General features: G+C 38.9%; 2 protein-coding genes across 4 annotated transcripts in view; both read right to left on the bottom strand.

The window, feature by feature from the left end:
• Positions 1 to 4: 4 nt before the first annotated feature.
• Positions 5 to 12,687, bottom strand: tpo (thyroid peroxidase; the record flags this gene model as incomplete). Its single annotated transcript, XM_055231282.1, has 11 exons — positions 12,573 to 12,687; positions 12,414 to 12,498; positions 12,195 to 12,340; positions 11,287 to 11,410; positions 10,153 to 10,282; positions 8,651 to 8,830; positions 7,565 to 8,032; positions 2,256 to 2,514; positions 1,243 to 1,413; positions 223 to 460; positions 5 to 146 (listed from the first exon to the last, which is right to left on the bottom strand). Coding segments are annotated over exons 1-11 (2,013 nt in total), but the record flags the coding sequence as incomplete, so codon positions are not given.
• Positions 12,688 to 15,679: 2,992 nt separating this feature from the next.
• sntg2 (syntrophin, gamma 2) overlaps positions 15,680 to 26,661 on the bottom strand; it is a 73,141-nt gene continuing 62,159 nt past the window's right edge. For all 3 annotated transcript variants that reach the window (XM_055231236.1, XM_055231235.1, XM_055231237.1), the window contains 5 exons: positions 24,862 to 24,933; positions 24,476 to 24,679; positions 17,698 to 17,790; positions 16,222 to 16,332; positions 15,680 to 16,141 (listed from right to left, as the gene is read on the bottom strand). In XM_055231236.1, coding sequence (XP_055087211.1) covers positions 16,013 to 16,141; positions 16,222 to 16,332; positions 17,698 to 17,790; positions 24,476 to 24,679; positions 24,862 to 24,933 — 609 coding nt within the window. In that variant the 3' untranslated portion in view covers positions 15,680 to 16,012. The remainder of the gene's footprint in view (positions 16,142 to 16,221; positions 16,333 to 17,697; positions 17,791 to 24,475; positions 24,680 to 24,861; positions 24,934 to 26,661) is intronic.

Genomic DNA, 26,661 nt, shown 5'->3' with positions numbered 1-26,661 from the left:
AATCAGATGGATATTTGCATAGCCTGAAGGAATCAGGACAAACTTGTGTGATATCACTGTTGTCACAAATGAGCCGAGACAGGGATGTTTTCAAAAGCTCCGTTTTCTGCTGCTGAACAAATTGACCAGCAGCCTCCCACCAGAACCTAAAAGCAACCAAAAAGTTGTTTGACATGACGTAATACATATATGTGCAATTATGTTCTTTAAATAACAAGATACCTATCGCCATCACGAAGCAATCTCATCTGCTTTGCTACCAAACATGAAAAAAGAGGACCAGTTCTTGAACCTGGAAGAAACTTTTCAACAAGTCCTCCAAGCCACACATCAATGTTGTCAGGGTGTTTGTACAGACCCAGGATCTTCTTGGCAACGGTTTCATCTCCCACAACCTCAGAGAAGTCCTTTAATGTTCTCACAGGCTCCAGCCCGCACAAGCTTCGCCACTTGTTGTATCCTGACATCAAACGCATATCATGTTAGAAATTAGCACATGTTCAATTAATCTTTTTAGTCTAAGTTACTGTGTGTGTGTAACTGTATTGTTACAACCCGTGTACTCCCCCATCTAAGTCAGGTCATAATTTATGTCAGGTCATAAAGTTTAAGTTTCGCATTAGTAATACTTGAAGCATTTTGTGATTATAAGTGATTGACAGATACAAGTAAAAACAAAACAAACAGAAGAACATGCCAAGGGTAGGGCAGAAGATCTGGTTCACCAGCTATCAGGAGACGTTTGTCCAGCTTAAGTGAGACAGACTGAGAGCAGAGGTAAAAGTATCACATAAAAAATCTAAAAAGTACTAGTATACAGACTCAAAAACTGTACATTTCTATGCATATATATACTGTGTATTTCTATGCATATATTCTAGAGTAAACCACTACACAAACAAACAACTAAAGATGAAACTGTTGCCAAGTAGTAGTTATTCTGTGCTGAACTGTGCTCATTTTTATTCATCAGAAGCAATTGAATCGTTTTTTCTAATTCTCTTGGACATTTTCATTTATATACTTTTGTTTGCTTAATGCCAGGACTTTAATTCAATACCTTCAGGCTACATGGCATCAAAAATAAAAATAAATCCCTCTGTCATTTTAGCATGCAAACAAAGAAATCTCTTTTTTTGAGTCCAGTTCAAACATGAAGTAATAATGTTACAAAAAGTAAAGCGTATCCTCTGTTAACTGAAGCGTGTTAGTTAACCTCTGACCTGAGCTATATTTTTGTACCTGGCAGAGCGTGATCGCGTCCTCTCTGTAGGTTAAGTGCTGCCAGGTCCATTTGTTGGGGGATATTGAGAACGATCAGTCTGTCGGTGAGCTCCTCTGTCAGTAGCATGTCCGCATGAGCAGCTGGAGCCGCTGTCCCAATTAGACCTCTCAGGACCGGCTCAATCCCGCCTAAATAAAACCATAGGAAATACTGAAAATAAACTAGTTTCTTTTATTATTAGAACGTTCAGCTATTGACACTTAAGGGCCCATATTACACTAAACAACAGATTCTAATGTTGTTTCCTCATCACAAACATACGTGAAGTTGTGTTTTGTTCCATCCACACAGGTTTAAAACACAAACCCTGCAACAGAAAACACTCTGTTCCACCTTGTGATGTCATGTGGTAATACAGGAAGTGCTCCACTGTGATTTTAAACACCCTACACCTTCACTAGAACCATTTGGATGATTTCAGCCCTGGAAATGTCAATCTCTACTGAAATAAAGGTCACACTTGTCATCGCAAGGTTGAACAGAGCATTTTGAGCTTTGGAGATTAGACTAATAATGCAGGATTACTCAAAAATGCATGAATGAATGAAACAAAACACATCTCCAGGTATGTTTTTGTGGAGGTAACAGCATCATAATATGGTTTAAAGACCTTCAAGAGTTGTCAATTTTGTAATGTTAGTTTTAATTTAGAGAAAAAAATATGTAACTTCTGAAATATAATTATGTCTGTAAAATTCCTGTCAGATATAAATACGTTTAAACTTATGACCGCTCATTTGACTCACTAATGTGCCCATAATAAGCCTACGCAGATTTCCCTGTAGATTACCGACTACTTCTTTGAGTCTTGAGATGTTTGATCCTGTATAAGTTACCCCACTGTATTTTACATAAAGGATCAGATTAACATGTTAGATGTCTGTAAATGTGATCACACAACTATAAAACTACTTATTTTAGTAATCTTTAGAATGACATTAACAGTTTGTTTACTGTCTTATGCACTGACCCTCTTTTACTATCCTCCAGGGGCTGAAGAACGTTTGGTGCAGCCTCAGATTGGGAAAATGCTCATGTTCTTGGAAGCTTTGGTTGAGTCTAGGCAGGATGGGAGAGATGGTGGCGTGGCCGAAGCGGAACGCAGCTGTGGCAAACACATTGGAGGCTGAAGGGTTAACCGTCGGGTCGTATCCTTTGTACTGCCCAATGTGGTATTCATACGCCACCGGACCAATAATCTTAGGAATGTAGCTCCTCATGGTTATGATCTATGGGGAATAAAAAGAGTGTTCTGATGAGTACAGACGCACGCTTTTAATTAACATTCCCCAGAGTCTAAAGCACAGTTGGACCATATTTCTCCATGCTCAAACCTATCAACATATACCAAGTGGGACACAAATATATAAATAACCACCAATAATGAGAAACAAGTCATTCCTATATGTATGGGTAGATTTATGTGTTAGGTCCCAAGCAATCTCATATCTGATTTATCTTATTTAATGTACACCAGATGACCTTTGGTGATTTAACTATTATTTACACTGAATGCAGAATTTGTTTCTGAATTGCTCAGTGAATAGTGATTAAAACCCTGTAACTAACGCTAGCTTTATATTAGCAATTAAATAAACAAAAGATATGCTCCTTGAATGTCTCAATGTAGCTAGAATAAAATGAATAGAATTAATGTTAAAAAGAAACATTTTTTCAGAACATATCTCAAAGTAAGGTAATGACTTTCCCCATGCCATGACAAAAATGGCCGTAGCCTTGAGCCCTCAAATGGAAATGAAAATCGGAATGAGAGCAGCTCACCATTTTGTTTTGTTTTTTTGTTTTTGATGTCCTAGAAAATATCAGGCGTTCACTGAGTATGAAAATGACTTGTGACCTTATCATTTGTTTTTTTTCCAAGCACTTGAAGCAGCACATCTCTCTGAATGTTTAAGTGGCAGCCCACAGACAATAGGTTGTATATAATGTATGAATGGATCCACCTGCTCATATGCCCTCTGGCCTCCATTACCGACCACACTCCAGCTTTAGCGGAATGAAAAAGGCAATGATTTGGATGGTACAAATATACTGTAAACACAAAGACAGTTAGATTTGTGTAATTATTTGATACTGTCCATAAAAATCTACAACAAGCCTCTTCAAAAAAGCCATGTTATGAAAATGTCCAAATTTCCGAGACAGCCAATAGGAAGAGTTAAAAGAGGAGTTTTTTCATGAACTACGATCTTGCCCAGAAGTACCTAGCTTGAGTAGTGTGATAGTTTTAGGATGGTTAATAGGGCAAACAGGAGACAGAAACCAATTAATCAATTGTTTGACTATACAATATTTTCTGAGTTTCATGAAATTGTTAATCAGCATCTGTCTTTAGGGGCCATAAACCCTGAGTGAAACGATGTTACTAAATATTTTACTTTGAAAAAATTTTTTTAAATGCACCTTAAAGAATGTACGTACATCTGTTATTCAAATGACTGCAGCCAGTATTACTTGAGATTACACAGTAGTTCCTGACAGTCGCCTATACTTCTACCTTGTGTACACCACTGTCAGCTGGAATGATTGGGCTGAGATGTGAACTGACAACAGCTGGGACAGTGCTGAGTGGGCTGATAATCCTAAACAACACATTGAACAAGGCCAAAAACAGCAGAGCATTCTCTTTTAAGATCACTGTCTCTCTAAACTATGTACTTGCTAAATGCATGTAAAAACTGTTTGAGAAGAAACTTCAAAGTGTATAACACAGATAGACAGTTCTTCATCTTCATCTTAGAATTCCTCACCAAGATTATTGAGCAAGATCTCAAAAGGGTTCTTATTACCCTCAGATTCTAGCCATCAAATAAAAAAAGCTTTTCTTGCAATATTTGGTTGAAGGCAAATACAGAGCTCAAAACTCCAATATACCGTACAGCACAAATAGGCAACGTAAACACTGGTTTATTAATGTACAAGTTACATTTGTCACAGAGGACACACAGTAACAGGAAAATAAAATCACACACCGCCTTACAAACATCAGACCCTCCATCTGCCTGTTTCAAATGACTGTTTATCTAAACAATGTTCCCTACACCGAAGAGCACCAAAAGGACAATTTTGCACAATCTTACACATTCAAGTAGCACTCCTGCCTTCTAAAGGTATGCTGTATATGGAAGTTAGACTTGGAAGTTTGCCTTGTAATGGGCATATCTGCATTTTAACAATGTCCATTTTACCTGCCCCACAACTGTATTAAATGTTGTTGTCCAATAGAATGTCCTAATGTCATCTGAATTCCAACAGTTATGTGTATAAAAAGCTACATTCTTCAGAAACAACCACATGGACAACCGCCCTCACTGTTGGGAGAGGGCCCAGACGAGCGCACTGTGCAGAATACACCTGCCGCGCTAACACAGAATGAAGTGGCTACTCGTGCCACTTTTTCTGTAATTGCCTTGTCTAAGTAGCAGAAATCAGCATGACGTTTGTCAGAGCTCCGTAGGAAATTTCACAAGCTCCAACTGAACCAGCTGCAGCCTGATAAAGAGGAATATGATGCAGTAGTGCAAGTTTAAGAGCAAAAATGTGAATCAATGGCTGGTATTGATTAGATGTAGTTTCTGTCAACACAAAAAGATAAATCAACTTGAAGCTCTCAGATGCAATTGTTCTAATAAGTTTTTCCTTCTCTCTAACAGGTCGCCTCCAGCCCAGCCTGACAGCAATGTCCGTGCTCCGTCTTCTTTATTGTGACATGCAGGACTGCAGCAGGTACATTACTGTATTGGATTTAGGGATCAACTGTCCCCAAACTCAAAAAAAATGCTCTTTTTATGTCCAAGGCTCCAAGCTGGGTAGGAGTTGTGGCTTTCTGGTGATGTTTGACCACCATATTTTAGCTGCAAAACATTTCCCAAATTCTTAATTGAAATGAATGGGATTCCCACTTAAACGGAAATGCCAGGTCGACTCATATTGTAAAAAAAAATACAATGTTTAAATGTACTTAAACATACTCTCTGAAGCTGCAGCGGAGCAGTGGTTTGCATGCTACACAGCAACTAAAATGAGGGATTTTCACAGATTTTCAATCATGCTGGTCATAGTTATGGTAGCAGCATGTAAATCCTCTACCTGCCTTGTCTTTATTCTTCCAAATTATTTAAAGCAGTTGTATCTCACCTTGGCCCTTTCTCTTTTTAATATTCTAAAGCTCTGAATCAACTGAAATAAGGTCTTCTTAATCCACTGAGGCAGCCAAATGTCAGCTCCCCAAATCTCACAGATTAAATACTTCATTTTCTCACTACAGTCACCCTGTCCCTATCTGAACACTGTGAACAGAACAGAAAACAAATTGATATCATTTTAAATACATCGCAAACAGCTTTTTTTTCATATACAGGAAGATAAATCATTCTAAACTGTCTTTCTTAGGCCCTTTTGATTTTTGTGATCACCAAAACTAGTAGTTCAAGTCTCGAGAATAAAGAAATTCCAATTAGGGAACAGCTGCAGTTGAATAAACACACTCAAAGTTACAGTATGTAACGTTCTGGATGTGGCTTGTCACCGGCATGACTTCACTGAAATAAAGTTAAAATCATACTTCAAAACATAGTCCATGGAAATTATAGCCAAAAGAAAACATTACCATGGAGACAACCGGGGTCTGATCTGATACTGGTGTCAGATATCAGCACAGATACTGAAACATTCGCTGGAACGGATATTGGCTTTCAAATATCAGTTCAGCCAATATCCTGGCTAAGTAAAATAAGACTATTTACAGGCCGTAGTTGGCTCAGAAAGTCGCAGAATATTTGAATTTTTCTTTACACAAACCTGTTTAGTAGCTACTTGTGAGATAACATAAAGAGTACCAAGCTGAAGGTTTAGGGGGTGTCTGTTTTGGCTAACGGGGTAAACCACAGTACCATTTTCATGCAGACATAAGTAGAACATGCAAATTCAACACAGAAAGTTGCTACATAATCCAAAAATGAACCCCGATGAGTCAGAAGAAGCGAATGTGCTGGTCACTTAAACACGTGAGGTAGAGATATTTCCCAGCTCTAACTTAGTTGAGTTTTTGTTGGCATTGCTCTGTTACATCAAAACGCACCATTGTTCAAATCAGTCAGTTCTGTTTTGATTGATTTGACCGACATAATACTGGGTGACTCCCTTTATTTCAAGCTTGTAGGTGTATCTTGAAGCCTGGAAGTGGCTAATATTTCCATTACGTGACAGCGAGAGTAAACATAACTGTGTTTTTTTTCTGTAGCACACACCATAGCATGCATCTTTTGTCCACTTTTCACTGTTATTACTCACTTAATGCGTTCCTTCTATTGACTTGTCCTTGCCCTAATGTTAAATCAGTGTGTCCTGTACAGTTTACAAAGTATATACCATAATTTATCTACCAGGAAACAAAGAGAATCATAAATCAGACAAAGAATTTGCCATTAATTCACTTTGATGTCTCAGCTGAAGTGGTTCAGCTGGTTTAATATACAATGAGTCATCTGCCAGTGAACAATAAACGTTTTCAGAAGGGATTTAAATTAATAAGATATTTTAAATTATCTCAATTGGTTGTTTTAAATATTTGTTTAGTCAATATTCAAATTTGTAATATTCATTCATAATATACACATGTCTATTTTGGGGGGAAAAAAGTACTAAAATCTTGTAAAATATTATTGAAGAAATGGAAGTATTTGTTCAATGGCAAGTGAATGACAAGACTAAGAAAATGATGGGCTCATCTGGGTAAAATAAGTACAGTGTGGTGGTAATGTACTGTTCTACTACTCTTTTGTACTACACTAAGCTTCATAATTGCTTAATTGATGTTTGTTTTGAAATCTCCAAAAGTACAACACAGTTAATGTGAAGGAGTAATTGTTATTTGATAGTTGTATGTGTAGTAGCAAAAGCAGTTGTAGTAATAAATAAAGATATAAAACTCCTGATACTTTAAGGGGCTGAAGTTCAAAGTGTTGTACTACAGTAAATATAGTGTGCACTAACTTTTAACGTCTTTATTTTATTAATCCATTTTAAATTGAGTTTGACTACCTATTCTTTTATGCTGTGACGTGACCAGGGGATCAAACAGATTGAAACTGGTTCGATGACTGCGATTGGTTTGCATTTGTACAGGCTTTTGCAACTGAAGTTTTATTAGAGAATAGAATATCTTATAAGAAGCAGAACTACTTGCTGTGTAACTCTCTGTTGTTGACTGCAGTCGTGGTCCGTTGGTTTCTGGAGGGCCTATATGACCCTGCTCACCTGGTGCATTGCTCCGATGATCTTGCGCGTCTCCTGGTACACAGTCTCTGAGCTCCAGTGAGCGTTAAGGACTCTCAGCTCCTGTGCGACGCGGTTGTGTTCTCTGAGCCATAGCGTGTGCAGAGCGGTGAGGGGCAGGCCTTCATTCACCCGACTGTCCCCCGCGTGAAAGCACTCCACCCTGAACCCCCCTCTCTGCCGGACGTCCTGCAGACAACCGGAGGGGGAGGAGGGCACAGGGGGCAGGTACGGGCGCCCTCTGGAGTCACTGAACTCCTGGTGGACAGACAGTTTTCCATCGGGTCCCCGCAGAGAGGCCTGCAGCTCCGTGTTATGGCCGTACACTACAGAGGCGTCGATGAAGGAGGTGATGGAGTTCAGCTGCTGCCGCTGGAGAGTTTGGCTCAGGTCAGGACCAGAGCAGCAGGCTGGGGATGAGCGGTGGAAGGGCATGCAGCCATCACCTGTCTGTGAATATTATCAATAAAATATCTTCTGACTCACAGGTTAATGTGCATGAATAACAATGAAAAAGACAAAACCTTTAAGCACTTTCCCAATAATAGAAGAGACTATGGTGGCTCTGCCTAGTCTCATTTTTACCCTAGTCTAAAACGGGCTGAACTAAAAAATATGACACAAACATATATAAGTAAATCTATTTAATCTAAAATCAGTCTTTTTTTAATAAGCAGACCATGCAATTTATTCTCCATACTTGTGTAAAATGATTAAAATATAGATCACTTGAGCCAACATAGGCTCAGTATAAAGCTGAGGGAAACACTTTTAAGCATTTGTGGAAGATTTTGCTTGAACAATTGAACACGTTTCAGTTATAACTATATTACAGACAATAGTACAAACATATGAAGTCTTTATTTTATTCAATATAATTAAGTGAAGAAACATAAACCACAGCTTTCATCAGCCATTTTACGGTTTGCATATGTAGATGTAGACACACTAATAATAAAGTGTCACTCAAACATGTGTGAATGAAACCAAACACTCTAGGTATGTTTTGATGAGGTAACATCATTATAACCTGGGTTGCATAATGTCTGACCTTTAATTATAACATACCTTTATGGGAAAACACGGATGCACATTTTGACATGTGTTGAGGCAGGTCATGCTGGTAGTTTGGGGGGTGAAGGTGATGTCGTGGTCGATGTATTGGCCCCAGTCCACCAGAAGCTGAGAGTACTCGTCCTCTCTGGGTTTAATAGTACTCCTCAGGATGGTCTTACTAACCTCCCACACCTGTGACGTTATGTCTGGTTAATGGCACTCCGCCGATAGCAAACACTTAAATCTGGATAAGGGATAAGTTCAAGCTCAAGAGATATTCCAAAAAATCTCTTGAGGTTGCAGTAAAAAAAAAAAAAAAAAATCAGTTGTAACTTTCACACCGATTCAACCTTATGCTATATTTCACAGAATGTAAGACACACATAAATACAAGGGCAAACAAATATGACTACTTTTGTACTTTTGAAACTGTGTGGTTCTGCTATTATTAGATAGTGCTTTATGTAAAAACAAAAAAAAAACAAAAAAAAAAAACGTTTTAAAACATTTTTGACCTCATTGATGCAGTTCCCCTTTCATTCATTCTCTATTTCTAACAAACTTCACTTTGGCATTTAATTACACTGATTTATGAAATGAATTTAATAAGCAAGTGCGCTTCTGCTGTTAGCCCAACTTTTTATTATGAAGGGGGTCGTTAGCATCAAAGATTATTACTTTTCTCAAACACATTAGTAAATTAACGCAGCTCTATATGGAGGTAAATAAAGAGGCCCGATACAACTAATGCATATTTAATGAGTTCCTTTTCTCATTAAAGAACCATAGTGCTAACGAGTGCATAAATTACTACCGTGATGCAATGATTGTTATTACAATCAGAGAAAGTAATTAGAACTAAAAGAGTCCATGGAGTATACACCATACAAGGGAGTACACAGTTTTGGCAGTAGTATGGTTCTTTCAGTAAAAGATTCATAAAATGTAGTTGGGAAAACGATTGATGCTGGAAATGTCAAAACCACACAGGTACTTTGATACAAGGTTTATGGGATTGCTCTGTTTTTTTCCAATATGGATGCAAACGTTGGACTTCATTCAACGCTGATTACCATGTGACCTGCCAAAGTCACCCAGGCTGTGTCAGCTGGAGAAGTGCCTTATCTGAGCAAACCTGTGTTCAGAGTACTGGACTGGTGACATGTGAAAATGTGGAAGGGTCCCAATACTCCCACACTGAAAATGTGGAAGGAGAATAATGGAAAGTGCTTCATGTGAAAAAATGTTGGGGAGGGTGAATAGAGCGAATGAAGCAGTGATTGAGCTGTGTTTGTATGTGTCTATAGCTGCTTAAATGTCTAAATGTGTTTTTTAGGTTGCACCTCACAGTTTTATATATATATATATTAAAACACACACAGAATTTCAATCTTTACAACTGCCCATAGAATTACATGCTTAAAAACATTAGCTTTAGCTTTGGAACAAGGTAAGTTTTTGTTTAATTGCGTTCCCAGACTATGGTGCCCGGAGAGAAGTGGTTTACACATTACCGAGGGAAGTGGAAATCCGTTGTGGAGTCGCAGTGAGTTCCAGCCTTTGGGTTCTCTCTCCCCATCCTCATATTCTGCTGGAAGCCATCTGACCAGCGCGCTGTTGGCTGCTCCCCAGAGAGGGTTTTGCCTGACAAAAAGAATCAAAAAGGCTCTCCAGGAACACGGCACTAGCCACCACACAGGGCTGAGTGTGCCAAAGCAAAATGACAACACCATTTGTTTTCCTACACTTGGTAAGCACAGATATATCTTTTCAAAGTCAAGTTAAAGTCAGCCACATGTACAAACCTAATGACTAAAAAATACTTTACAAAGAAACGGACGAAAAAGTGATTTCTTGGGCTGGATGGTGCAGACTTTTGCCAAGGTATTATTGCGATCTTACAGTTTATTTACTTTTGCAGAGACTTGTCTTTAAATTAAGAATATTCTAGTTTAGGGCTAGGCCATTATTTCAAACAGCAGTGACAATATAACAGTTTATAAATTACAGTGTGATGATTTGCTAATTTGTAGTATAAAAGATATAAAAGTGATCCACTTCTTTTAAGTTTTCCACAAATTCTGTCCACTTTCCCCATCCATCCTCCCTATTGGTCATACTTTGAGTGATTTTTGAGTGATTGACAGCCAGATCTGAGCAATCACAGCTTTACCTCATAAGACCAAAAATAAAGCTTAACATGCAATTGTGATTAAATTGAAAATCTACGAAAATCTTCTAATCTAGATAAACATGTCCCCAGATATCTTATAATGACAAATATATAATCAACAGTTCATATGGAAACCTGCAAGTTGTCAATCAGTAATAGTATTTGTCAGACTGCACAAAATGTTTCTGTGTTTTTTTGAATAGCACAAAAGATAATCCCAGTAAAACTCTACAGAAATGCAGCTATTCCAAGTCCCTTTGGCATGCCCTGAGTCTGCCCTGGGGCCTGCACTCATCGCACTGAGTGGACACCCCCACTCCCACATATAACTGATATATCTGTATAATTTAACTGCAGAGGAAATTTAGCAACACTGGTTTGACACCATTTCTGCTGTAACAATTGCATAACAGCAAGAACCCCATAGTCCCATCCAAACTAATAATATGCAACGTAAAATGAGCGCTTGTGTCACCTGTTGTTGCAGAGTCCATTGATGCTTCTGTAGTTGTGGTGGTCCTGGCACTCAGAGGGGAGTGGAGTTGGGGGACACTGGGACAGCTCTGACATCAGTGCTACGTCCTCCCACACCAGCAGCTCTGACAGCATTAGAACACAGAGACGGTGAGCTTCACGTTATCAGAAATCAGTGATAAACCAGTGATAGTTAACGCATTCCCAATCTGCACCACCTCCAAGTATTACACAGAATTAAACCCGTACAAACCCAGTACATAAAAGTCACGTCAAATAAGCAAAAAATAGGACACTGGCAAGACACTTCACACACCTTGTCTATGTATGAATGAGTGCGTTTATGGTGTTCCTTGGCAAAATCTCTTCTGTCAGCCTACACCATGGCAATCAATTTACCTTCTACTAGTTTGGAGTGAACACGTAAACTGCAGTGTAGGGCAAAAAAAATTACATAGTGCACCTCTATAACCTTTTTGGTGGAGGCTCTGTCATCTGTCTCCATGGCAATGCTCGTCCTTTGCCTGGGATGTTCCACAGAATGGTTCAAATGTACTGATATTGAACAACAGGCATTCTTTTAATTGAAAAGATAAATAAATAAAACTGTGCTTGTAAGTGGGATTGATTCTCCACAGTTCTGATAAGTAATTGGCTCTGGTGGCGTTACATAAGTTTAATACCATAGTGTGACATTTCAAGTTCATCAATAAAGTCTTTGTGCAAAAAATGTACATACTGCACTTATAAATAAACCCACAGAATGAATCATTTGTTATAAAGTGAACCAAATTTGGACTTGAACAACAAGACCTGTTATATTACTTTGAGATAACGTTCTTGTTCAGTCTATGAAACATCACTTGTCATAGTGTCATGTATTGTAATAATGAGATAAACTGAGTGTACCTGCCACTCTGACCTCTCTCCTGTACCTCCGTCTCACTCTGGTCTTGAGCACTTGCAGAGTCGTCTGAAAAACCTCTGCGGCTCGGGACACCTTCTGGGTCTGTGGCTCAGCTTGGCGCAAGAACATGGACACGCTTGAGCTCCGTCTGCTCACATAACAGAAAAAGAACTATCTGGTCTGATTTGTTTTGGTAAGTTAGACGATAGGCAGCCAATTACCTTTGTCTGGAGTGAAATAACGCTTCATCTACAATTTCCAGACTTTCTTGATATGATGAAACAAGCAGATCTTTCACGGTTGTGGCTGAAACAAATTACTTTAAAAGATTGATCCATACATAATTAGCATATAGAGAATAATTTAAAATATGTACTTACAGTTAAATTGTCTGCCAGTCAGATAAGGTACATGCATAAAAATAAGGAGAAAACTAATCCAAAAGGCCATTGTGTGTAAGCATAAACAAATGTCAACTTGTCACTCTCACTCACCAAGGAAAGTGAAGTGGACTTGACTTTATATTCTCATGAGTGCCATCCCTTTTTCGCATTGCTAAACTCCTAGCCCTACGTCGTATTTACGGTTTACTGGTCTGCAACAGCACTCACTACCAGGCAATATGTCAGCCACTTCAGAATATGGCCGACTCTGGAAAAACTTCGAAAAACAACAATTAGAGAAGAGACAGGAGAAAACAGACATCCTCTTGGGAATGGAGTTGTTTTATAGAAGGCCAATATATAGATGTGTGGTGCTCATTCAGGGCTGAAACAGTGGGGGAGAACACAAATATGAATCTGTGAATGTGTGATGAGACTCCAAAGACTATCCAGGCTACACTAATGAGATGGTGCCTGTTTAAACTGTCACAGCCGTCAGCAGAGAGTATAATGTTTTGTATACATGCTGTAGATTTACTGCAGATCACAACACTTTCTGTTCAACTTTGAAAGATTATGTTTTCCTGCTTTTATCAACAAACTTGCAGCACAGGGAGAAATGTAACTTGAGTTCAGACCCTCACCAAGGCTCTACATTACGTTCAGTTCTTATGATTAACCATGCTTGTTTATGAAGCCTGTCACAATAATTACTACATCCACTTATCGTTCAATATGTGAAAGCTGGAATAATATATTTTGGGACTCAGTAGTTATGTTTGGAGGTTTCTGATAATAATATATAAAATAATGTAAGATTTAAGCTTAAGAGAGTAGAATATTTCACTTCTATGGTTAATTGTTAATTCATTCTGCAGGTTATTTGTTGCACCTCAGGCCCTTTAATGATGCGGTCTATTTAATGATGGCTTACTGGGAATATCCTGTGTTTATTGTAGTATTTCTCTCTAGCAGTATATCATTATTCAAAATGTATTTTTCTGACAGTCCTAATGTTTATGTCTATGCAAACTTACACAGAGTTTAAAAAAATGTGTGTCAGTTTTACTGAGAGGGGGATTTTTTTTTTTAGGTTTGCCAATAGTTTTATTGTTATGATGAATGATCTTTTCTCTTAATGTAAATACACAGAACTGGTGCTTGCAATAATAATAAAAAACAACCGTGTATAAATATAATGGTATGTTGTGTCTACTCGGTGTATTAAAACCACCCAAGCGCAGTCTTTTTCTTTGAATCCGTCAGACTTCTTATCACGAGCGCTCCAGTTAGTGCCAGGATCCCTGACTGTGGAGTCACGGCCCATTGACAGCAGAGCAGAGCACTTGAACAGAGCTCCACACAGCTCTGATGCAACACTGTGTGTGAGGCAGGGATCAGGAGAGGAGGAGGAGAGGAAGAGGAGGAGAGGCAGAGGAGGAGAGGAAGAGGAGAGGACAGAAGGAGGAGAGGAAGAGGAGAGGAGAGGAAGAGGAGAGGACAGGAGGAGGAGAAGCAGAGGAGAGGATAGGAGGAGGAGAGGAAGAGGAGAGGCAGAGGAGAGGACAAGAGGCAGAGAGGAAGAGGAGAGGCAGAGGAGAGGACAAGAGGAGGAGATGAAGAGGAGAGGACAAGAGGCAAAGAGGAAGAGAGGCAGAGAGGACAGGAGGAGGGGCAGAAGATAGACAAGTTGAGAAAGAGGAGACAGAGGAGAGATAGATGAGAGGAAGAGAAAAGACAGGAGAGAAAGAGGAAAGACAGAGGAGAGAGAGAAGAGGAAGAGGAGAGGCAGTGGAGAGATAGATGAGGAGAGACAGAGGAGAGGCAGAGGAGAGGAAGAAGAGAGACAGAGGAGAGGCAGAAGAGAGGCAGAGGAGAGGAAGAGGAGAGAAAGAGGAGTGGGAAAGGAGAGGCAGAGGTGGCAGTGGGTCCAGACCAAACTCACTGAGCATTTGAGTTTTAAAGGGGTGAAATGTCTATACTGTTCCATTAAGTGTCATTATTTATCCTGCCTCAAACTGCCTCAACAGACTTTTATAAATGTGCACCCCTGTAGACCCAGAACTGGGCAGAGGAGAAGAGAAGGAGGAGAGGAGGAGAGGCAGAGGAGGTGAAAAGAAGAGGCAGAGGAAAGAGGAGTCACAGAGGAGGAGGAAAGGAAGATGAGACGCACAGGAGAAAAGAGGCACAGGAGAGAAAGAGGAGAGGCAGAGAGACAGAGGAGGCACAGAGGAAAGGAAGAAGAGAGGCAGAGTTAAAGAAGAGGAGAGGCAGACAAGAGGAAGAGGAGAGGCCGAGGAGAGGAAGAGGAGATGCAGAGAATTTTTTATTTTATTTGTGATAATCCAGAGTGATTAGCAAATATAAGAGACGTCCAACAGGATCAGCCACTTCATAAGTAATATTTCAACCGTGGGATGGCACAGTTCCCAGAGCAAAGATGTAAGCAAGGTGGAAGTTCCTCCTATTTTTGGTGATTCAGATTTACATAATCTCTACAGCCTATAACCAATGCCAGCACCTAAATTCTGGTAATTAACCTACTTAGAAACCCCAATACGTAACTTGTAACAATGGGAGGGGCCGGTGACTGAGGTGTTTTGTACGTGAGGTCTTGAACAGGTTTAACTGGGAATTTAAATGACAATCACATGAATTTTGTTGGTTTACACACATTTAACCTCCCTTCATCCATTCACTTACACAAGCCCAAACCTCCACTCACACTTCCAACATTTCCCCTGGGGCCAGTTGAACGACAGTTCTAGTGTTGTCTTTCCAGATGCCTCCTTTGGGTGGAACATTCCCTAAACCCCTCAGAGTGCTCTTCCTCTGCTGGCTCCTCTCCATAGGCAAAAGCAGTGTCTTTTAGCTCAACTTATTTTGAATATGGGTTATTTCGGTCTCTGTCAGATAAACAGATGTCGTTGGATAGTTGTATTGATATTTATTAACCAAAAGGCAGCACCAGAATTCCCCGATCCAGCTTAGGAGTGCAGGTTTTGTGCAGGTTTAGGTTGATGGGCAAAACAAAGTGCCCAGAAGTCAAAAAGCTTAGACACAAGGAGAACATGCAAACTCCAGACAGAAAGTTGGGACCCTCTCACTTGCTTGTTGAATGACTGGCAGTTCTACTTTGGATATCAATTTATTAAAAAGGCAGAAATGAAACCATTACATGAGTTGACAGAAGATACACTGTGTGGGCTGTTAAATATAATGCAAGTTCTTTAAAATGTAAAAACTGTTTCAGTCCAATCACATTTCAAGTGTTTTGTTGACTACTTTTATAGTTGCCCAAACAGCAAATGATTCATACATAATTTACAATATTATATTTTTCTTTTTTACTTTTTCATAAAAAAATAGGACAAAATGTTTTCATGATCGTCATTGTGCATAAAAATCCCACAGGTGTGCATGTTGAAAACAGGTCTTCAGGAGTTTGTGTAGTTTCCAGTTAAACTCTGAGTGCACATGAACAGAGGGTCCATAGAGGCCACTTTAGCAGCGATGAAGGAGTGGATGCAGTGGAGGACCGCAGTTAGGTTAGCAAACTCCAGCTCCTGACAACAGCAAGGGAAAAACACAATTTAAACAACGCTAGACTCATTCACTAGACACTGTACATTCATGGAGAGCATACCTTCATGTCTATTTGCTGGCTGTCAGTGTTCTTGAAAAGGAGTTTTACCCTGGTTTTTCCGTCATCCGATGAGCCTTTGAGTTGAGAAAACTTGTACCGCCACAGCACAGTCTATGAGATAGGAAAGGAAATTAAAATAATTATCTTCATTATAATAGGAAGTGTTGGGTTTCATGTCTGGAACATGTGCTGCGGTGGTTTGCAGCCAAGTGTGAAGTGGATGGGATGAAGGCCAGCTCCTCCAAATCCGAGGCCATGGTTCTCTGTGGCTTTCCCTCTCCAGGTGGGTGGGGAGTCCTTGTCTCAAGTGGAGGAGTTCAAGTATCTTTGGGTCTTGTTCATGAGTGAGGGAATGATGGAGCGTGCGATTGACAGGCGGATTGGTGATGTGATGCGGTGTCTGAAGCCGAGTCGAAAGGCAAAGCTCTCGATTTACCTGTCAATCTATGTTCCTACCCTCACCGTGGTCATGAGCTTTGGGTAATGACCGAAAGGACCATATCGCAGATACAAGCGGTCAAAATGCGTTTCCACCATAGGGTGGCTGGGTGATCCCTCAGAGACAGATAGGGTGAGGAGCTCAGAAACACGGGTCACTGAGCTCCTCACCCTATCTGTCTGGGGTGAGAGACGTCTGGGAGTCAGTGCTTAGACTGCTGCCCCTGCAACCCAGCCCCAGATAAGCGGAAGAAAATTAATGGAGCTTCATAATATTATTATTGTTGGAATACAGACTGCCTTCTGTTAGTGATCAGTGTAGCTTGTAATGTATTGTATTATGTATTCTATTATTAATCACTGTTTTATGTTGCACCATTTTGCCAAAACACATTCCTCAATTATTTTTGAAAAAAGGGGGTATTTTACTTCTATGGGGTATTAACTGCTAACACATAACACATTTAGATAACATGTTATCTAACGTTATCCATTTTACATAATACCACCTCTTTAATTAATTTTGTTTACCGACAATGGCAATGCAGCTTTTCCTGATCTGTTTCTTTTACCGTAATACACGGCATTGACACAGCCTTCAACAATTCTATTATTATCTAATTGAACTGTATTATATCACTGTTATGCAATGTTAAATGTAGTGGGTTAAGTGATGTATCAGATGAGAAACAACTATTTGAGTTTTGTAATTAATGTATGTCTTGTACAAATGAATGAACGAGTTAAGTAGGTTGAACTTAAAGCTGCCTGAGCAATTCAAGCCTATGCAACAAGGTAATTTCAACCGAATATGGTGATTTTCTGGCAATGACGTACACACATGCCTTTCACACATGCTCTACAAAAGTCATCCATTTATTACACCACGCATAAAGCATTCTCTTTTAAGTGGTGTATGTAATTTGAAAGTAATGATCGGGATGACTGATATATTAATAACATTTAAATGCCAGGCCTCAGGCGCACAGCACTGGGAGGAGCAGCTCAGACAAAACAAAATGATGGAAGAGACTGGACCTTGGAAGAGCCTTGTGAGCAGCTGAAGCCGGAGTCAAAGTCCACAGTGAAGCACAGCACACTGCCCTGGCTGCTGCACACGTAGCTTTTGGTCTGTGGACACAGCAGAGGCATTTGTGAGCAATACAGAATATAAATATAGTTCTGATAAGAGGTTATGGTGAGTGTATAATAATCAATACAAGGCTCAAAATAGGCATGTCAACATTATTCTGTAATAATCAATGACCAAGATTATTCTACTCACACCTGAATTTGAAAAAGGGAATTATAAGAGAATTTCAGAATAAAATAAGTGATTTCAATTGAAGTATTCATGTATTGTATTATACTTGTACATAAACATATCTGAATATTTGTCCAGATTTTGACTTTATTGCTATTATTATTTTGAGCTTTATTACAACATCATACCAGTCTAAATTGGAATATGGAAGTTATTTGAGTGATCAAAACAGCAACTAATCAAAAAGCATGAAAAACATAATGTAGTGTAAAATGTAATTCGTAGTTATGGGTCATGGGTCCATTCATTCATTGTATTGTTAGTTTGTGACTGTGTTGGTATCAGGAGGCATCAAGGCCTTTTATGGAGCCAATATTTCACAGTCACAAGGTTTTTAGATGTGTCGTTTTAAGCACAGCTTTAGGCACAGCTTCAGTGAAAGTCTCTGATGTCAGAGGCTCAGGTTCAACAGGTAATCAAGATTGGCATACTGGCATCAAATCAAATGTCTGTCAAATCAAATTAACCTGAACTATCTTAAGAAATTTATAATGAGTTTAATTAAGTTAATTAAGTTTAACACTTAACATAAAGGATTAGTACCCAAAACGCTTACATAAGTAAATGGAAAAGTATTGTAGAGTATTTACCAAAGTAAAAGGAATTAGTACAGAATAAACATCCAATCACATATTAGTGTTGAACAATTCAGACAAACTGAGCATTTGATGTGAAGGCTGCAAAAAAAAGAATACAAATATAGAGATAAATAAAATAAAATAAGAATAATAATGTTGTGGTTTAAGTCAAGTTCAACATATCTGAAGTAGATGTATATATGATGCAGTGATAACAGCTCTTAGAAGTACCATGTATTCAGGAAGTACAGAAATAAAATGTCTTCAGTTTAATACTGCGCGCAGGTGGTGAATGAATCTAATTGTATACCATGTATTATTATAGGATGCATCATTTACAGTGCTTGTTCCCACGCACAAAAAGAAGAGTGCTAATCTCATAGGTGACACTTCTGCAGCTCTGTTTCAGACGTTTCTTTGGTTTAGCACAGACACTTCCTGGATTCTTCTCTCGTTGCCTGGCAACTTCACGACAGCTCGGAGAAACTTTGGGTTAAGTTTTAATTTACTCAGAAACAAAGCTCTGTCATAACTCGGTCTGTCAGGTGCTTAGAGTTAATCATGCTTAAATAAGCAGAACCTAATTACTCATCAGTTTAGTTTGACCTAATCACAGATTTGGTGCCTTTCAAATGCTGCAATTTTTCATGACAGGTCACAATGCACAGGTCTTAATGCAGCTGGACGTTTTTAAAATAAGTGTATGATACATGTGGCTTTTTGAAAAATGTATAGGGAAGTTTCCAGACATTTGTTATTTTAGTTCAAGTTTTGGTTACTCTTCCCGCTGTAGGCTACAAGTAGCAAAAGCTTTACGTTGACAATATTAACGTAAAAAATACCTCTTTTTGTCCATCTAAAATTAATTTTAGGGTAATTACATTACATTCACTTCAAATGATAAATCTTGATCAATGTCTTGGACTCTACTTCTACTTCAGTAATATTATTTTGAAGTAACACTACTAACTTTTGCCGACTCTACCCATCTCTGCCAATGGCTATATATCAGCGCTTGAACAGATAATCTAATCTAAAAGGTCCTCGAGTCTTGATGATCAAAGACTAATCGCCATGTCTAAACTGCTGTCCTCCTATAACTCTGTGATACGGCTGCTGGCTCGGGAGTACGCCTCGGGGCTTCTGATAATTGACACTGGCAGAAGAAACACATTTCAGAAGTCATCAATCTTTAACAGTCATTTGTCGCGTTCCCTGCACAAACAAACAAGAAGCTTTTCACAACTCTTGGGGAAGCAACCATGTGGAAGCTCTGTATCCCTCCAAAGCAGAGTGACAGTCTGCTGGCCACTCTGTCTGAATACCAACAAGTGAAAAGATTGAGATCTCCTTTGTCACACTCTGACTCAAGGCATGGCGCTTTTAATTATCCCGAGCCGTGAGCAGTGGGATGGCCCGGGATGGATGGAGAGCACGGCTGCTTCTTTAGCCCTGTGTTCGTGCTCACAGACCCTGGCGCTGGTCTTCTTTGGCGCAGGCACGAATTCAGCTGTGACTAGGATGAAAAGCTAAAAGAAAAAAAAAATATATAGCGGTAAAGCAGTTTCCTTCTGCACCCGCTGTCACCCACTAAGACTTTGTTGTGACGCGGTAAGCACTGACTTCGCTAATTGGAAAAGAGCCGTCAGTGGGAATTAGCTCAACTTAAAATGCAACAGGAAATATTCTTAAGGAAAATTTCTTTGGCGTTTCAGATGAATGGTGAATGCGCTTATATAATGTGCTTACAATTCCTTGATGACCTGTTTAATGGTACACATAGTAAGTTAGTTTTCACTTTAAACCCTTAAGCTATAATGAGATTCCAGTCAAACTACTTTATGGAATGCACAACACATATAATATCAGCAAGAGGTGCCAAGAGTCCATAAAAAGCCTCAGGTGACTTCAGTCTTAAGTCATTGTATAGACTGCACCAATGAATTCTGTAGTTACTGGGCCTATAAATATATTAAATGAAAACTAGCATAAAGTTCAACGCCTTATCTGGCAAACAAACAAAGGTGAAAATCTTGAAACTCTTGAAATGAAAGTGGTGCTTTTGTTCAACTCCAAAGTGAGTTTTGTCAGCTGAAAAGCCTTAGAGCTGTAAGATTAATCAGATACACATAATACCATATAATAACGATGAGGCTCAACATTTGTGGATCGTAAGTTTGGATATTTCTTCTTCCAGAAACAGTGAATCTCCCATAGAGTTACACAGACCCCAGCTCTCCATCTGAGGTGAAGACATAATCAAACTGTACAAAGGGAACTCAAACTTTTACAGCTGTGATAGTGTCAGAGTAACCTTAACAGTAGTAGTAATTGTGGAAAGTGCACTAGTAGTACATCGCTGAACAACACTAGGGCTTTTAGTTGAAGAAATCACTGCGTACATTTTCATAAAGCATTTATTTCACCTTCTCACCTTCTGCAAATTTGACAAACTCCAAGAAATCGATTAGTCTTCCCAGAATGACAGGGCAACATTGTACTGAGAAACTTATAGATTAGTCAACAACAAATTTGATCAACTTCTAGACTACCGAATAATGAAAGATATAATGGTTAGCGTTTACAAAAATAAAATGTGTTACAAGTTTAGCTGTGTTGTATGATTCCACTTTAAAATGCACTTATGCAACCTTCCTGTAACCTCTAACTAGAAAACCGCAAAGCTAATTTAGTGATGTGTCAGTTTGTTTATAAACCAGAACAAGACTCATCCAATTGGTATGGCTGCTGACTCATTCATAAAAAAAAATAAAAAAATAGGTCATAGGCACCTGTCCAAATGCTTTTAAATCATTTCAATGAAAACAGCACGTAATAATAAACCCAACCAGCCATTACATTTCAAAGAAGTCCCACCCTGTCACACCTTATGAGGAACGCACAGCCAAAACAAATAGTGAACATTTCTAATTATAAATTTTGTCACACAATTTAAAAGTTTATAATTAAGATCCTAGATTATGCAGTTGTGATTCTGTATAAAGTATTGTTGGAAATTTGTAGAAATTCTCAGAGATTACAGAGTTAGAGTTTACAGAGTGCATTTTTGTTCCTTTGTAGAGAAATTGTAACACAGGGTTGAGCTGGGAAGAAATATGTCTCAGTCTAAGATTTCTTTAAGGTAAAAACTACCGTTCTTTTGTGCATCATAGACTGAAAATGAATACCTGTCCTCTTTGCAAAGACCTTTGTTTCTTTAAATATCCATGCAAGATGCTTCAAATCTATATCTCCAAGTTAACATTAGCGATGAGCCATTGTAATCTCAGAGCTTTCAAAAAAATCTCTCCAGAAAAAGTTGGAAGATTTTGAAAATAAACACAGACTATTTTAGGATCAAACAACACAGAGGAAGTGGATTTCAAATTGCTTTTGATGTGAAGCTTTCTGACTCAAGTATTTCTCCCAACAATTTGTGAGCATCTGGCCAAAATATCCCCTGTTCTTATCTTCGTAATGGACTGTTATATTATGATTGTTCTTAAATGTGTAAATGTCACTGCTCAGACCTCGCTGGTACAGGCACAGCTCTTCTGACAGTCAAAAAAAACAAAATATATATAAGAAATGCATCACAGGTTCACCTTCAAGTCACATCTCAAATCCATACCCTGGTATGTACAACAATATATCATAACTATATGTGCTAATGTATATCTTTAGTATTATGCACCAAGAGTTTGTACAAAAACTGGTAAAATACCATTTCATCACATTCAGCTCCTATGGTTTGTAACCATTTTTAGGTAATGCATTCTTGTGATTGTCTAAACGTGTTGATGTTATGACTGATCCGTGTTGGCCAGGGTTCCCTTGAGAAAACAATTTGTTATCTTAGTGAGACTTTCCTCAGACTTTTACTAAGATCCCTAATGTTTTTATTGCTGCATCTTGGTGACATCTATTCCGAATATTTCCTCATGGCACAACTCGTTTGAGATTAAAGGTCTGTGGCTTATGTTTTTTTGTAGACGAGTTGTACCCCAAAAAATAAAAAAAACATGGTAAATGTTGTATAATGAATAATGTATTATTTGTTATTAACGTCCGTGTACTAAAGAGAACATGTATGCTCCTTGTTTATACGAACAGCCGTAAACAGCCACATGATGGCACTCACTGTCTAATTACTTAGACTGAAAACCAAAGACAAACTGGGTGGATTACTAAAGACTTTTTTACATACAAAACTAAAGATTATTTAGATTTTTCTTGCATATATATCTACACTAAATACATCAATAAAAAAAGCATGTCTGCACTTTCTGTACCTGTGCCACAACAGGAGGTTTGAACCATATGTTAGCTCCAAGTGCAACTCAGGCAGATCCGATACAAAACTCTAAAAATGTTAGTATTTACAGACTCTACTTCTCAAGCGTTCTTTTTGACAGGTTGTTCAAAGATCTAACAAGCAACAGCAAAATCTATTGCCCTGTTGCCTTCAACTCATTTCAAAACTTCCTGTGAACTTTTGCTGACCTTATGTGTCTCTAGACATTAAAAGCATTGGACATTTTTGGTATGAGGTCCCATGCAACACTCTTGAGAAAAATCACACCCCAAGACTCAACCTGAAATTTACATTGTATAATTAGGTTCTCCTGAGCACATTCTGAGCTCAGTGGTGATTCTAACTCTCTGTGACAGGTGCACGGCTCTGTAATATTTATAAATGTCCCCACTTAAGGGTCCAGTGCCACAAAACCCTTAGGCCTTATCATGTTTTTACTCCTTATCTCTGCCTGACTGCACACGAGCCAGTGGAAAGATGAAATTAGGCTAAAATTAAACAATGACAAGGGAAGATTCAAAGCTGGCATGGGGTACATAGTTCTAAATGTAACCTGACACTCTGCGCAAATGGAAAATGTACTATTGTTTGAAAGAAAAGAAAAATATACATTTAAACTTATTGCAACACATTATACGTTCTTCAACCATACAGACGCAGTATCAAAGAAAAAAAAAAAAAGTGGTATAGATCCTACATTACGTTCTTGATGTCCTTAAAGGTCTTATATTACATCAAATGGGTTATTGAGAGCTTTAGGCAATGTTAGAATGCTGTTACCTCATCAAAAGCAAACCTGAGTTGTGTTTTGTTTCATTCACACATGTTTGAGTAACCCTGTAATAGTCTGTCTGCATCTCCAAAACTCCAAAATGCTCTGTTCCACCGTGTGATGTCATGAAGAGGAAGTTTTCAAGTTAACAGTTACCTTTTACCTTTAGATAGGTGATTCCAGGGCTGAAATCATCCAAATGATACTTGTGAAGGTGTATGGAGTTTTAAAACACAATGGAGTGTTTTCTGTATTACCACATGACATCACAAGGTGGAACAGAGTGTTACTTGTTTGATGTCATTATTGTAATTAACTGATGACACATATATTTTAGGTAAAATTTTCCCCTAAAACTCCAAATTGGTTTAGAGTGGACAGTCCGCATTATGTAATATGTAACGTCAAAATAAAAACATTATATGACAGAAGGGCTGACGAAGTCCTGAGCCGATACAAAGTGCTGAGGCTGCACCCCACATAAGTTACATTTTACACATGGATTATTGGCCTAAGAAGCAATTTAATGGCTCATTGAGGTGAAGACTTATTCTTACAGAGGCTAAAGGCACTTAAAGAACAGAAGTATTTAAGAAAACACACTATCCCCCTACAGACCATTTAAATCATAATTATCTTCTGTGTGTTTGATTAAAACTATTTTAGTGGGTAAACATCCATTGCCTGAAGCTGGAAGAATCACATTCCCTTATGGTCCACTGTGGACAGGGGACAAGTTTGTTTAAAGCTATAATGAGACAACCACCTTTCACTAACCCATTCCTTAAAAGAGTAAACTCATATACAGCTGTGATTTTCCCACTTACTCGTATCCGCTGTACCTCCATGAAGACAGCTCTTTGGAAGGACTTCTCCCAGCAGGCCAGGTCGGAGGCCAGCTCCACCCTGAAGCTGTGGCTCTGGCCATGTCCCACCAGGATACTGAAGCACAGGGAGTGATCCTGCTCCGGGCCGTGCTCCAGGCCCAGGTACAGCCGTGCCTGCAGCCAGCAGTCTTCTGTCATCCACAACTGCAGCACATCAGCACACTTAGAACAATCACACACAGAAAGAGGACTGTCCTGGATCAAAGTACCACCTAGTCTAAAGTCCTGTTTAGTACGCAGCTCAAAGACGGCTCTCTTTGTCCAACCAAAGAAGCACCTTGTGCCAAGATGAAAATTCACTCATTATATTTGCAACAGAGGCTTACCTTGTGAACCTTGAAGAGAACCTCATAGAGGTTGTATGTGGTTTCAGCTTGTCCCCAGTCAGCAGCACTGATCTGAAAAATAACCATCAGAGAGGAAGCAATAAAGAGAAAACAGTCCTGTGTGCACATGGTGTTACTCCCCTCAACACTCATATTTAATGCAAATCAGAGTTACACAGGTGAGCAGTGAATACACAGCAGCGCAAGATCTGCATTTGAAACTAACAAAACTACAAAGAAGGCGGATTCAAAATATGTGTTTTCAACCGTAATCTCAGTCATAACTAACACCAGTCAAAAGTAACACCAGTTATTTAACTAACAACAGTCATAATTACCAATGCAGAACGCACCAGTGTCACAGCTGTTGTCCGATCCTAAGTGAGGCATTTTGTTTTGTTTTGATTACACTCACACTCAGAGAACACAGAGAAACTTGTGGAGATTAATATTAATACTGTTAATACTGGAGTAATTGGTATTTTCATCACAAGGATTATCTGGTTTTGTGTATTAGTCAAGTTTATAATAACTTTGTTTATATAGTCTATGACATATTGATGATGTAAGAAAATACAGTAGAGCATACCACTGCCATACCTCTAAAAAAAAAAGAAAAAAAAAAAAAATAGAAAGATCATCTTAAACATCACTTTACTTGGTTAAAAAAAAAATGTACAAAACTCTGACGCTTAGGCCTGACACAAAGGGACAGTCTCAGGGAAAGGGCGGGACGAGGACATCATTGTGACAGTGTTTGAGACACATGGGTCACACTGAAGTGGCCTCAAGGGGAGCGCTAGATCAAGAAATTTCATACTGCACAGGGCCACAGGCCCATCAAAACATTCAAGGTTTCACATTATAGCCAAAGCTGGCACAATTCTAGTGCAAATTAAAATCTGGCTGAGCAACAGCTGGCAAAACATTAAGAGTAAAGCACTATGCTATGTGACTGTAATAACCTATCTATTAAATAGCCTTGTTCAATCAGACAAAGAGCAAAAGGGGCTTGACTTTTAGTGCCTTTCAATGGTCCACTCTGAAGATTGCAAAGAAAGAAAGAAGACATCACTAATCACCACTAATGTCAGGATTTAAAGCTCAAAGATAAAGAGTGATATCAAACTGAGCCACCAGAGTGGAGCAGTGTCACATGTGGCACACAGGCCAACAGAGACAGAGCACACTCTGCTTTAGCTGTCAGCTCTGTCTGCAGGGGCCTCTCTAACAAGTACCCCTCAAGTTTTTCATACTTCAAGTCTGCTAAAACATCTTACACTTACCACACAAAATAAGTAATTGGTAATTTTGATAAGCTCTTCAAGGAATAGCCTAAACTTCAAAACGGTATACCCAAGTTCTGCCCTGTAGCACAAATTTAACAGCTTCATTGCAAGGGCTCCTTGTAGATATCCACAAATGAATTTCAATGAGGTAAGTAAGAGGGTTATTACATTTGAGAGAAGGAGCCTCTTGTTCCTTTGAGAGGAGTTCTGGGTGTGATGGAGAGCTTGTTATGGTTTTAAATGATGACTTGGGTTTCACTGGCACAGAGCTATCTACTGCAAAAGTAAATTGATTGGTGTAGTCTTAGATATAAAAAAATAAAAATAAATAAGAAAAAAATACATACTTCCCACTACACCACGAAAAAAAAAAAAAAAAAAAAATGCTGACCAAACCAGTAGATACCCGTATAATCCCGCAGCCAGGATCCACAGTGAGAGATGGATTCATTTAGTCAACTATAGACAAAGTTTTAAGAATTACAAAACATCTTAACTTTGTCCAGTTAAG

The sequence above is a fragment of the Periophthalmus magnuspinnatus genome, chromosome 22 (genome assembly GCF_009829125.3).
Source record: "Periophthalmus magnuspinnatus isolate fPerMag1 chromosome 22, fPerMag1.2.pri, whole genome shotgun sequence".
Taxonomy (NCBI): Eukaryota; Metazoa; Chordata; class Actinopteri; order Gobiiformes; family Gobiidae; genus Periophthalmus; species Periophthalmus magnuspinnatus.
Note: the sequence above shows the minus strand (reverse complement) of the source record. Positions and strands in the feature narration are given on the sequence as shown.